Source organism: Liolophura sinensis, chromosome 2 (assembly GCF_032854445.1).
Source record: "Liolophura sinensis isolate JHLJ2023 chromosome 2, CUHK_Ljap_v2, whole genome shotgun sequence".
Classification (NCBI taxonomy): domain Eukaryota; kingdom Metazoa; phylum Mollusca; class Polyplacophora; order Chitonida; family Chitonidae; genus Liolophura; species Liolophura sinensis.
The window spans coordinates 11,361,405-11,374,329 of NC_088296.1; the positions used below are offsets into that span (position 1 = coordinate 11,361,405).

At 40.4% G+C, this 12,925-nt stretch overlaps 1 protein-coding gene across 1 annotated transcript in view; it reads right to left on the reverse strand.

The window, feature by feature from the left end:
- LOC135462722 (atrial natriuretic peptide receptor 1-like) overlaps positions 1–10,081 on the reverse strand; it is a 212,983-nt gene extending 202,902 nt beyond the window's left edge. Inside the window, exon 1 of the mRNA XM_064739944.1 lies at positions 9,230–10,081. Within this exon, the coding sequence (XP_064596014.1) occupies positions 9,230–10,004 (775 nt within the window). The 5' untranslated portion in view covers positions 10,005–10,081. The remainder of the gene's footprint in view (positions 1–9,229) is intronic.
- Between the last annotated feature and the right edge of the window lie 2,844 nt (positions 10,082–12,925).

Here is a 12,925-nt window from a genome sequence, read left to right on the forward strand (position 1 = left end):
GTAAGTAAGCTGCCCCGCCGGAGCCATTATACTGATACAGGCCAACCAGTCGTTGCACTATCCTCCCCTATGCTGAACGCCAAGCGAGGAAGTTGCGAGTTTAAGGTCCTAAGTGTGACTCGACCCAGGATTGATCCTGGATCTACCGCTCCCGAAGCGGACTTAATCATTATGCTATGTAGTTATACTTCAGTGTGTAGCATTAAAACCCCTTAAAAGAAAAGGATGGAGGTATTCATACATTTACAGGAAGAAAATTCCAGCAATTAACAAACATTTTAACTGCTGATAATTTTGGCATTACTTTGTAAACTGATCGTATGTCCATACTTAGCACACGTGGTAATGCTTCAAATTCAAAACACAACCTGAGCCACAAGTGGTACCACGTGGTGAGTCAATGCTACAAACAAGCAGGTTGATTTGATATTCGGTAGGCTCTGGTTGAGATCCACACATGTTTATGCTTTGCTGACAAACAGGTGATGGAGCGGTTGTGGTCAAGTGGTCAACACTCTTTCTCTTCTTGTCGGTTGTTCAATGACAATGACCACAGGACAACGTTCGTCACGGCCGTCTGTTCACTACTGTCAGCTGACGACAAGTTGCTCCACAATAATATAGTGTACGTCATACGTGAAAAGTTCGTCAGTATCTTGTCAAAGGCCGGTGGTTTATCATATAAAATTATCCGCTGTAGTATAGGTGAAAAAAGTTGTGACTAGGGCGGGAAAACAGCAATCAAGCCATATTGTCTTCAGGCCACTCGAAACAAAATAAGCCAGCATAATTGAACATACTTTATATTTCTTCTATTACTCTAAATTCAAACCGTGTAAATTCAGCCTGAGGCAAAAGGATGTATCATTTTCAAATAAAAAAAATACACTTGTTTTCCTCCAAATGATAAATGGTAGAGTTGTTGGACAATCAAATGTTGTACATTTCATGCAATGTTTCTTTTTTTTTTGGTTAGTTCTTTTGTCATGTGTTGGCTGTAAAAATACACACCTACATACCTGTGCCTATTTAAGAGCGCTTTGGCTGCCTCAAACGACCATAATAGCACCGAGCCGGTCAAATCGATATATACTCAGATTCCTAGCCGCGAGGAAAAGAATCTTTATCGGAATGGCAACTTCACTTCTATGTCCTCCACTCATTAAACCGACCTCACCACTGGCCGCCGTGGCATTATAGCCGAATCGCTGAAGCGAACAGGGCTTCCCCATCAACCCGGGCAAACCAGACCTCCTTAACATGCCTCCTAAGGCTACGACGAACGTATTAGGAATTTGAGTGATACTTTTACCGTTAGATGAAAAGTCCGGGCGTCATTGCAGCACCATACGCCTGGACGTATGAAGGACATGTCTCGCACAGGTCTGCGCACACAAATGTCCATTTCGTTTCTATTTAAGACTACGGAATGAAAATATTCCTTACAGTAAAGGGGACCTCGTAAAACTAAAAACGTGTATGGGGGGGGGGGGGGGGGTAAATCGTTTGATCCATCATATCCTCCTGTCAATAGAAGGAAACCAAGAGAACCATGATCTGCTATAATAAAGATCAAAATCTGCGAAACAGTCAAGAGATGTGAAAGGTTTTGCATTGAATGGATTTCGATAGCAATACAACAGAAACAGAAGCGTCTCAAAGGTATATCCGTAAGAAATCGCTAGTAATTTAAGGACTCACTCTCGTGCGTTTGTAGCTGCTATAAAAGCAAACAGAGTCACTCGACAGTCTGGACTCTGGATTTAAGTATAGTATTCAAGTGCGTAAAACATGCATTTAGTGATCACACACTAGGCGGAGCAGATTATATGGCGAGTACTTTATATCTCCTCCTACCGCCTTTACGCTTAGAACATTTGCGGAAGTATACAATCTTGTGACGAGTTCAATGGGTAATAACCAATATGTCTGAGCAGGACGACGCTAGATAAAGGTAGAATTCAAACATTCAAGTGTCAAAGTCGATCAGCGTTATTGTCCACTGTCTAGCGTGCGAATGTAGACACGTCCTCTGTAAATGACGGGAATCCAAATGTCATGCTGGGAACAAAGCCGTTATTGGGTTTAAGTCTTTACAGTTTTCTACATTCGGTACTGGACATTGGCTAAGACGTCTAAGGGCGTTGAACCCACGACCGCATAGACCGTGCAAATATTACTCTGTAAAAGGGCCACAGTTAATGCTGTTAAGCTAAATGTCAGTCAGTTAAATAAAGATAAATTAACCATGGATTGTTTTCATGTTGCGTGGACAAACTTCCTCGGGTGACTAATGGACTTGGTTTAATGAAGAAAACCTTTAGTTGACTGACTTATCAAAGATTACTCACCGCGGATTGGCTGGTTGATATGGAATTCAAATTGGCTAGATAACTAATTATAACGCGGAAGAATAACTGTTCAGACGGTAAGCTTTTACAAACGTTTTGCACGCTGGAAACAAAATCGATATGTATTAAATGATATGAATTAAATATTTACTTTGGCTGTCATTCCGTTCAACATCTGGTGAAATGACTGGCATTTATGATCTATGATGTTTGTCAGGTATTGTTGCTATAATGGTTCCCTTTGTGATCGGAATTGGAAACCATGACAGTATGTGGCAAAGACACTTCTGCATCTGGCAGTCCTCTGATGAACACGGCTGGACCATGTGAAATTAGCAGAACGCATATATGGCATAAAAATGAACTTGGGAGAAATAAGTCCCGTTGAAACATATATACAGTCAAACGTGAGTCAAATACCTGAGTCAAAACGTGCATTCAGGGTTAAAATGAATCAAATCGGTTACAAACGTACATTTAGGACTAAAATGAATCAAATTGGTTACAAACGTACTACAACCAGGACTAAAATGAGTCAAATCGGTTACAAACGTACTACACCCAGGACTAAAATGAGTCAAATTGGTTACAAACGTACACTCAGGACTAAAATGAGTCAATGTGGTTACAAACATGCATTCAGGACTAAAATGTGTGACGTGGTTACGTAGATCGGCTTTTAGCCTGACAGGTTGCTGTTGTGGCATAAACAAAACATACATGTTGATTGGTGCATCATACTGACGTTGCCAGTTTGTTCCAACCTTTGGTGTATCACATTTGCCTTGTGTAATGGGTAAATGTATCGCTACTCTGACACATGCAGCTTGCCAATGAGGACGTCATTTCGCCATCCTCAAAGGAGCAACAGTTTAGCTCCACTTTGTAGCCAAGAATAAAGGTGGCTGGCTGATAAGTAGACAATTAATAATAGGGGTTGCATTTGTGGGAGGGAAAAAAAATACCGACAAACTTCCTCACGTTAAATAGTTGAACAAAAAACAAGAGGACAAAAATCCCACGGCTAAAAGGCTGACTGCGGTAGAGCGTGGAGTGTAAATTATTATTTCAGAAAATCAAAAAAGAAAAAAAAAAGAGAAAGAAAAATAAGATGCACACACAAAATGATGGTTAGATTGTCGCCCTACGGCCAGAGAAGGACACACGTCTCGAATTATCGTTATTAATTCCACAATCTACCTCCCCTGGGGGTCGGTAAGAGGCTTACGCCTTGACTAAATCGGTGGTAGTTAGCGTCGTTTAGATGTCGTACCCGGTGAGTAATCTTCATGTATCGACACTGCCCCGAGGGCTGGGACGTGGCTGAGTTCATGCTAAGGCCTCGTGTAATGGCTGAACACCCTGCCCCTGTGTCAGTTAATTATCGGGTCCTATTGAGTTTCAATTTATCATTTTACCTTGGAGTTGTAGTGAAACAATTACATTGTAATCGATGGGAATGGTCTTTACATAATGGTAGCGTCAGTGTGGGGTCGTGCTGACGGGTATACATCTGCGTGTACATCCACTACCAAACATTTACATTTGTGTTCATATCAGGGGTATGTCTACCAGCAACCTGCGGATGGTCGTGGGTTTTCCCCGGGCTCTGCCCGGTTTCCTCCCACAATAATGCTGATCACCGTCGTATAATTGAAATATTCTTGAGTACGGCGTAAAACACAAATCAAATAAATAAATAAATAAATATCAGGGGTATTTATTGATTTATTTATTTATTTATTTATGTATTTATCAATTTTAAATTTTAGTTAGTCTCTGTTTGAAAGGTGACAGAAATGATACAGCGGCGACCAGGTACCTGCGCACACCAAATTCCCCAGGGAAGACAACAAAATATTCCCGTGTGTATTATTAAAAATACTGTTTTTTATCCAAAGCACTCCCCCCCCCCCCCCCCACACCCACCCAATAAAAAACCGATATCTTTATTCCACAATCATTTTATTTGAATAATAGTGTTATATGTACATGGGAGACATACCGGTATATGTTTACAACCATTTTTCACTTGATGTCAAATTTTTGACCAGTCCTTTTGTCTCTGTTTTTGCCACACTGAACTCTGTTGGAGAATGACGTTGTTCTTGTTGGAAAAGACGTCCCATATTGTTGGGGATCGTGTTGCCAGCTTCTTTTTCATGAAGCTATCTTAACTTATATTCTTGGATATCTGATGTACTGTGCTAAACGTCTTTACGGAAATTAGCCCTGCAATTGTGTTTTTGAATTGACTTACTGCATTGAGTATGGGAACTTGTTTGATTGTGCCTAAGATGGCCTGGAAATGTATCCCAACATTTCACCGCATTATTCCATGGAAAAATCTAAACAAAAAACGTAATTGTTGACTTGTTAATTGTGTTACAACTGACGTCTGTCTCAAATAAACAATCACGTACATCGTATTTACATCAACTTTATCCATCTTTATTTATTATTAGCTTTTGTTTAACGGTTATTTAAAATTTTAGTAGCCTTTGCAGTCGTATGTTCCATTAACGTTGTATAATAAGGTCGATAAAAGTCAGCTATTTTTAGCTCAACCTGACAAGAAAACGTTTGCAATGAAACATGTGCTTTAAACGATATGTAATTCTTGTCAAACCAAATCAAGCGTCTTGCGAGATAATGTTGAGCTACAGGATTTTACAGCTGAATAATTCCAGGTTACGGTATCATCAACTTTGAAAAAACAAAAGGATTATTGGAATATTTAATGGGGTTTGCTAAGCTATATAACGAAAAGCAATTATCAATTCTTACTATCTATCGGCCTCGCTGAGAGGTATTTTAAACTTGGTAATCAACTGGGGAACTTGAACATTCCAAATTTTACACTCCTAAAACTATGAACACGTCTCAACGGAAAAGCGGAAGAGAATTTCAAGACTTCTTTTTTTTTCCGTCACACACATCGTCAAGAAAGTGCCACACAGCGCTGTTCAGCTAGATTTTTTTCATTAGTACTATTACCCTGTAAAACATACCTATAGGCTCTTTGTCACCAAGAACAACGGTTATTGTATACCTCTTTGATACAAGAAACAGTTTAACACATCATTACTGGAAGTAACACGAATGAATACAATGTTGGTTCTCGGGACTCCTTGTGTTGATCCTGTAATACAATATAGCACTTCTACACTATAAAAAAATGCATTGCAGCATGTCGCATGTAACGATGTCTTCCTACTATAATGGACTGCCTTTAATACGTGAAGAACTTAGCATGTACATCACTATGGAACTATTTGCAACGATTCCAGACACCTCACTTGACCCTGTGCTTGAGATAGAACTAATGTAATGCAAAATCCAGCTTTTGAATTTCCTTAAATGATTTGCTCCTGATCAAGTTTTAGCCCTATCTAAAAGCTCAAAAAGCTCACAAAGCTCACCCTTAAGCGTGATTTCGAGCTATATAAAAGCCACGCCCTCTATGTTGCAGTTTAGAAGAAATGCAAACTTCTTAAAAAACTGGTATTCTAACCACAACATGGTATTCTCAAGAAGTACTGAAGCTTGAGAAACGTCAAAACACACATACGTTATTACACGTAGGAAGGAACACACTTGGCGTTACGTAAGACGATAAGGTTGTCGTGTTACATGTGTTTAGTTCATCATACTGTGTTTATGGTAAGAGGCAAAGCGATCAGATCTCCTGCACTGTTAAGATGGAACATGCTGAAGAAACCCTCAACCACAAATCTTATGGAATCGACAGAAATAGCGGTAAAGAAAAGTGTGTAAATATTACCTCTAAACACTTGACGATGCCAAAGCCAGAGAAATGGGTTTGTTACAATAGGGACCAGCTGTTTAGGTGATTTTTTTCCTATCGGTATCGAACAGTTTTCCCTAGTTTATCTGAAGAATGTAAGAACGACGATGTTTAGGTGGTTGATGTGATATGGAGCGTGTATAAATGAAGGAAATACGCTGAAAACAGACGCTTTACGCCAGCAACTCTGTGTTGGCTTGTTATTGCCAATATGACATATGACATATTAGAAAACACATAGCAAATATTTGGATTGTTTGTATTTCTGATGCTCCACGATTACCTAGTTAATCTGTAAAAAAACAATAATGTAGAGAGAAGAACACTTCAGCAATCCTCTGTCAGCACACCGTCCCTTTCCTCTCTTATTACAAGTATTGATCGGCGAGATTCGTATTGTACTGATTGATTGATTGATTGATTGATTGATTGATTGATTGATTGATTGATTGATTTTAATTATTAATCATTGGGTTCTCCGGAACATTTAACGTCATACATAAGGCGTCTCCCACTGGCAACGTCGACGTTTCGACCACTCGACATATCACACATGGCTGATAATCATGAAAAGTAAATGTTTTTCCCTTTTTCAGATGATTTATCATGCATTAAGTCTGTAAGACCAGAGCCTAAAACAATACATCTATGTCTAGAATGAAGAGGGGGTGGGGGGGGGGGGTGATAATTGCTATGACATGCGCATGGTAGATCTATCCAATTCACCTAAGCTGGACAATGTGCAGTTGTAATTTAATTCAAACTACTTCGCGTGCGTCGTGCCCGTATACAAGAAAGCCCCACCAGTACAGTGTGAGTTTCAACAGCGTATTTCATTTCAGATAGCCTAAAAGCAGCACAGTTCTCAGCAGGGGCCGCTCAGTGTTGTGTTACATAGCTATAATGTGCACTCAGCCATAATCAAGCATTCATTCACTCAGTACCGTAATGTTTCACACTTACAGCTCGATTGGAATAGAAGCTGAGCAGTACTGTGAACAAATATCACCGAACCGCAATTCTATTTTTGTTTTAGATGATACTGTACAATCACTGACAACTAAGTGCTGTGTTACCGCATCGCACATGTATTGGTACAATACAATCACTGATCCCTAAGTGCTGTGTTACCACATCACACATGTATTAATACTGTACAATTACTGATCATTAAGTGCTGTGTTACCACATCGCACATGTATTGGCACAATACAGTCACTGATCCCTAAGTGTTTTGTTACCACATCACACATCTATTGGTACAATACAATCACTGATCCCTAAGTGCTGTGTTACCACATCACACATGTATTAATACTGTACAATTACTGATCATTAAGTGCTGTGTTACCACATCGCACATGTATTGGCACAATACAGTCACTGATCCCTAAGTGCTGTGTTACCACATCACACATCCATTGATACCGTACAGTCACTGATACCTAAGTGCTGTGTTACCACATCACACATCTATTGATACTGTACAGTCACTGATACATAAGTGCTGTGTTTCCACATCGCACATGTATTGGTACAATACAATCACTGATTCCTAAGTGCTGTGTTACCGCATCACAAATGTATTGGTACTATACACTCACTGATCGCTCAGTACTGTGTTACCGCATCATACATGTATTGGTACTATACACTCACTGATCGCTCAGTACTGTGTTACCGCATCATACATGTATTGGTGCTATACACTCACTGATCGCTCAGTACTGTGCTACCGCATCATACATGCACTGATTGCTTTGTGCTGTGTTATCACATCATATATGGGTTTGTGCTATGCAATCACTGATCGACCAATGCTCCCACTAAACGCTCAGTGCCCTCAAATTTTTCGAACGAAGCTGTGCCAGTCGCGCGTTATTGCAGCTATTCAGTTCAGCATACATAAACAATTTGTGTGACAGGCGATGTGCAGTACAGAGTTGTGGTGTCCTTAAATGAGTTGTTTCAAAAATTCTCTGCACTTTACAGCAAAAAAAAAACTACTTCTTTAGGTAGCATGTATCGCCTTAGTAGTCAGACATATGTGAACCTAATATCTGTGAAACGTACACGTGTCAGTCGTGAAGTAGACGTAGGCCTACAGTACCTGCACAGTTCGCGTAGTAGCTGTACTGCTCTAGCAATAGCCCCATGGTGGCTAAACCGTTCGTACAATAGACGTGCAGTTGGTACAGTTCGTACAATAGCCGCACAGTTTGCACAGAAACGTATAGATTTATACAGTACAGCACAGGATTCGCCTTGTGCTAAGCAGTAGCCACACCCTACCGCGTGCACTGAGAACTTGTATATCTGGTGACAAACACTTTTTGAAACCCTGACCTTACAGATCTTGCAGGTTTTGCCTACAGAAAGACGATTGTACATCACACGTGTAGTTCTTACATAGTGCTCCACTGCATGGGCTCTAGCGAGATTACTTGCCAAAACATTCGCGACATTGCAGAAAATCTCCTTCCCAGTGGGCCAAATCCTTCAGCCTGTGATGCTACTTAAAACACATATATTGATAACATCTGTGCATTATGCTTTGCAATTTCCTAATGGCAGCTGAGTGAAGAGGGTATCGTGTAAGCCATGCTAAGAGCCCTAAACTGGGTGGCAAATTCACTTAGACCTCGAGCGTCTTGTACGTGAGATGTACAGTAATATAATAGTTATCCGCTCTTGACACGGCTGAAAATGTAAGACAAATCGTTTATCTAGCGCCGCGCATGAGGCTCTAAGTAAAACGGGTATATGGGCTAAGGCAAGAAACAATATAAAAGACTGGAGCATACAGAGTAATATCAGAACAGCGACGATAGTGAGATAGTAGGCAAATGGTCTCAGGTAACCCGTGAAAATCTACCTCTTGTCCATTTACCTCAGAGTTATAACTATTCCGGTACATATAAATGCTTAATTAGTAACAACTTACACGTTCCCGATCACTGTTGGTGATGACAAATTAGGTCAAATTATTGCAGTTATTTTAACTACAATTCATTACACGTCACTGGTCTAGATTTACTCAAAATGCTGCCTCGTCTTCAACAAAACTTACCAGCATGGGTTGGTCCAACTTCGTTTCTTAAAAGGGTTTCGACGTCAAAGTTTGGAGTATTTAACAAATGAAAATCCTGGCGCACTTCGGAGTCGTTCTTCATATAGTGAATGATAGCTCCGGCCGCTAGGTAACAGAATTTCGGCGAAATATCCGACAGAGCGAGAGGGTCGTAAATCACTTTGATTTTTCGCCATTTGTAATATTTGATCATACTGATTATGGCTTCCGTAAGTTTGTCGAATGTCGCACCGACCCGTGTGAGTATCGGAAATTCGGCGTTCGGTAGAGATTTGTCAACGCCAAAATCGTGTGCAAATCCACCCGGAGAGATAACAGGAACGTTCCAATAAGGAGAATACCTGGCCACGGGGGCTAAAGCGTAATCACACACTGGCCCCATGAACAGCATTGTGTTGTTTCTTCCATGATCCATGTACAGCCCAAAAGCTTGAATCGGGGCGTCTTTTCCGTTGCACTTCGAATCACTGTATTTTACAATGATATCACAACACTTAAGTAATCCATAGATTTTCGCCTGCCGTAAGGCCACGTCGATGGCTGGCAACACTTTCTCTTTTGAAAACAGGTATTTCCTATCGCTTGGTATTATTGTAGCGATTAAAACTTTCGTGCGTTTCCGGCAAGACGCCTTTTCCATAACACACAGAAAGATAAACGCAAACAATAGCGTAATCGCCACAGAACTCCGGGTCGATGCCATGGCGTTGCGATTCCGTAAAACTTTGAAGCGAAAAGGAGAATATTGGAACATCCGCACAAGTAAGCGATCGGTGACTGTTGCTGTATGATGGGTAACACGAGAGATCTAGCCACAAGCCCTGTTACAGCAGACGTTGCTCGGCCACCAGTCTGTATTACGGCCAGGTTACTTCACTCTCCGGCAAAGGGGAAGCTTTTTACAGGGCAACACGCGTACATTCCCAGCGTGCTCATATGCTCGAGGCTGCCCAGCGTATGACAAGCCAAACAACGCATCAAGAGCGCTATCTGCCGACACGGCTCACAGATAAGGAAGAGAAAATAGATAGGGAAACTGGAGAAACCGTCAGGAAAACAAATGCACGTGCGTAGTGGCTTACAACGGGATGCGGTGTTGTCAACACTTGCCGATTCTCGCAAAAAATAAACCTAGACAAATTATCAAGACCATCTAAATATAGTACATGGCTCGTAGTTTGAAGCTTTCTTCCCTCTCCTTAACCGTTCCTTTAAGTATGGGCTTTCTATCCCTTTTCACCGATAGTGAAACAATGCATCCAAGCCCTTATAGAGGCAAGAAGGATAAAACATCTGGATTTGTCGTTGAGAAACACTGTGACTGCAAGGTAATAGGCCGACATTAAATATTTAGAGACATTTAATATTTTATGGTTGTAAATTGCTGCTTTTTTTTTAAACATACGCATCTGTCGGATAATGAAGGTAAAATCAAATAAACTAACGTTTCAGAAACAATGCATAACACTCAATTAAATCTGGTTCGTATCAAAACAAAATACGTCACCATTGATAAATGCCACTACTACTGCCTATACTCTGTCCATTGTCTTTGGGCCTCATGAATACTGGCATCAAAGAACTAAGGAACAATTTGCCAAATTAACACACTATCACCGTTTTCGATATTCCCCATTCATTAAGGAAGTAATGCCAGTAATTGCACAGTTTTTCTGAAGCATGACCAATACTTTTTGGTCCCATTCCAGAATTTTACCTTAGGCTCACCACACAGTAATTAATTACCCATCACACTTACGCGGGAACCGTAGGTTTAAGTCGATTTCTACCCTCTGTTGCAAACCTCAAACATCATCTACTTCGTGCCACTATACCTCGGTGGGTAAAAAGTTCAGACTGCTGATCAAAAGGTAGAAAACGCCAAGGAATCGTTTTGGGGATGGATACCCGGGTATCCACACCACTGCTTCTTAACAGACATCGGCGCCAGGGGTAATAGTGTTTTGCTGTACGTATCTGTAGAATTGCCAGGTCTCATGATCCATGCATTCGTTTACGCCAACATCGTATAAATCCATACCTCACCATTATCCAAAAACACAGCAATCTCGCCCGGCACTCTATCCTTGCTTAATTATGCATTAGAAATATGGAGGTAAGGTTCCCATGGAGTGGACAGCAAACGGTATGTCTGTGTCATTTGGCCGGTGCCAGAAAGCCCTTGCAAACACAGTCGAAAACGACGATGCGACGCTCCCTAGAGGTCTTCATCTCTTTCTACGTGTCAGGCATGCAACACTTCATTGACCAGCGCAGCTTGAGGAGACACGATCGGCGGAAGTCACCCGTTTAGGCCTATGTGCTGCACATACGGGGAGTCTTGGCATGAACAACCACAACGAACTCTTGGGGCGTCGCGGTGTAAATGACCATGTGGGGCGGAATCAAATCAAATCAGTCATTTTTTTTATCTATTGGTACTCAGTGAACGAGTGTCGTCAACTTTTTCTCCCAACGCCAGCTTGATTCTGTGTCTCAAAGCGAGCTACGACCTCACCAGTGGAACAAGTGCGTTAATTGTACAGGTGAGCGATCTTCTGTCTGATATCTATAGCACAACAAACTGCGCTTAAACTGCGGTTTCGCCATATTATTTGTTCACACAGTCAACTGCAACACTTCGTCTACAACATCGCGGGGCATCCAGTAAGCGTCTATTATCGATGAGAAAAGAAGCCAGCTGCTGTACTCGATAATGTTTCCAATGTATTCAGCCTCGGTTTCTAATTTCCTCAAGTAAAGCAGTAACGGGCAGCTACCCATAGAAAATAAGCTGGATTTTTGATTGGCCCTCATACTATACCATACAATGACTCTCTTGTTTATTTATTTATTTTTAAACCTTTTTGGAAATATATATCAACTCTCAATTACCTCACGTCAAATAAACATTCAATTTGGCTGTACGTCTTTTATATTAGTTGGAGAAAAGTTGTGCATTGCATTTCACCAATTCAGATTGATTTTCCTGCCTGTTTGACTAATAACGCAGTCTTAGAGTCATGCGCTATATGTATGCGTACCAGTATATATATATATATATATATATATATATATATATATATATATATATATATATATATATATATATATATATATATATATATATATATATATATATATATATATATATATATATATTAGTGTGCAATGGCTTATGTAAACATTCAGTTCAGTTTTCGTGAGATACCTTGCTATCTTGGATGCAGAGCTGGTTTTAATGTACACAGTAGATTCATATCTGTTTCTTGATACGATAAACGAACAACTGCGTTTAAAAAATACACATATACATATATATATATATATATATATATATATATATATATAGAGAGAGAGAGAGAGAGAGAGAGAGAGAGCGAGAGAGAGAGAGAGAGAGAGAGAGAGAGAGAGAGGGAGAGAGAGAGAGAGAAAGGAAATATTGCTACACTAAGGGTTTGATATTGAAGACATTTAATTACCAATATGATATATCCAGACAAAGAAAACGATAAAAATAAAATTCACTTTACTCTTAACTTTTCAGTTTGACAAACGGGTATAAACACCATCTGTGAATCCAGTGTAGGTTCATACTGAAATGCCGGCCTTTTTCCCATTGTGTCTACGTGTAGACATGCATTTTTATGACAACATTTGGTGACGGTTAGGCGC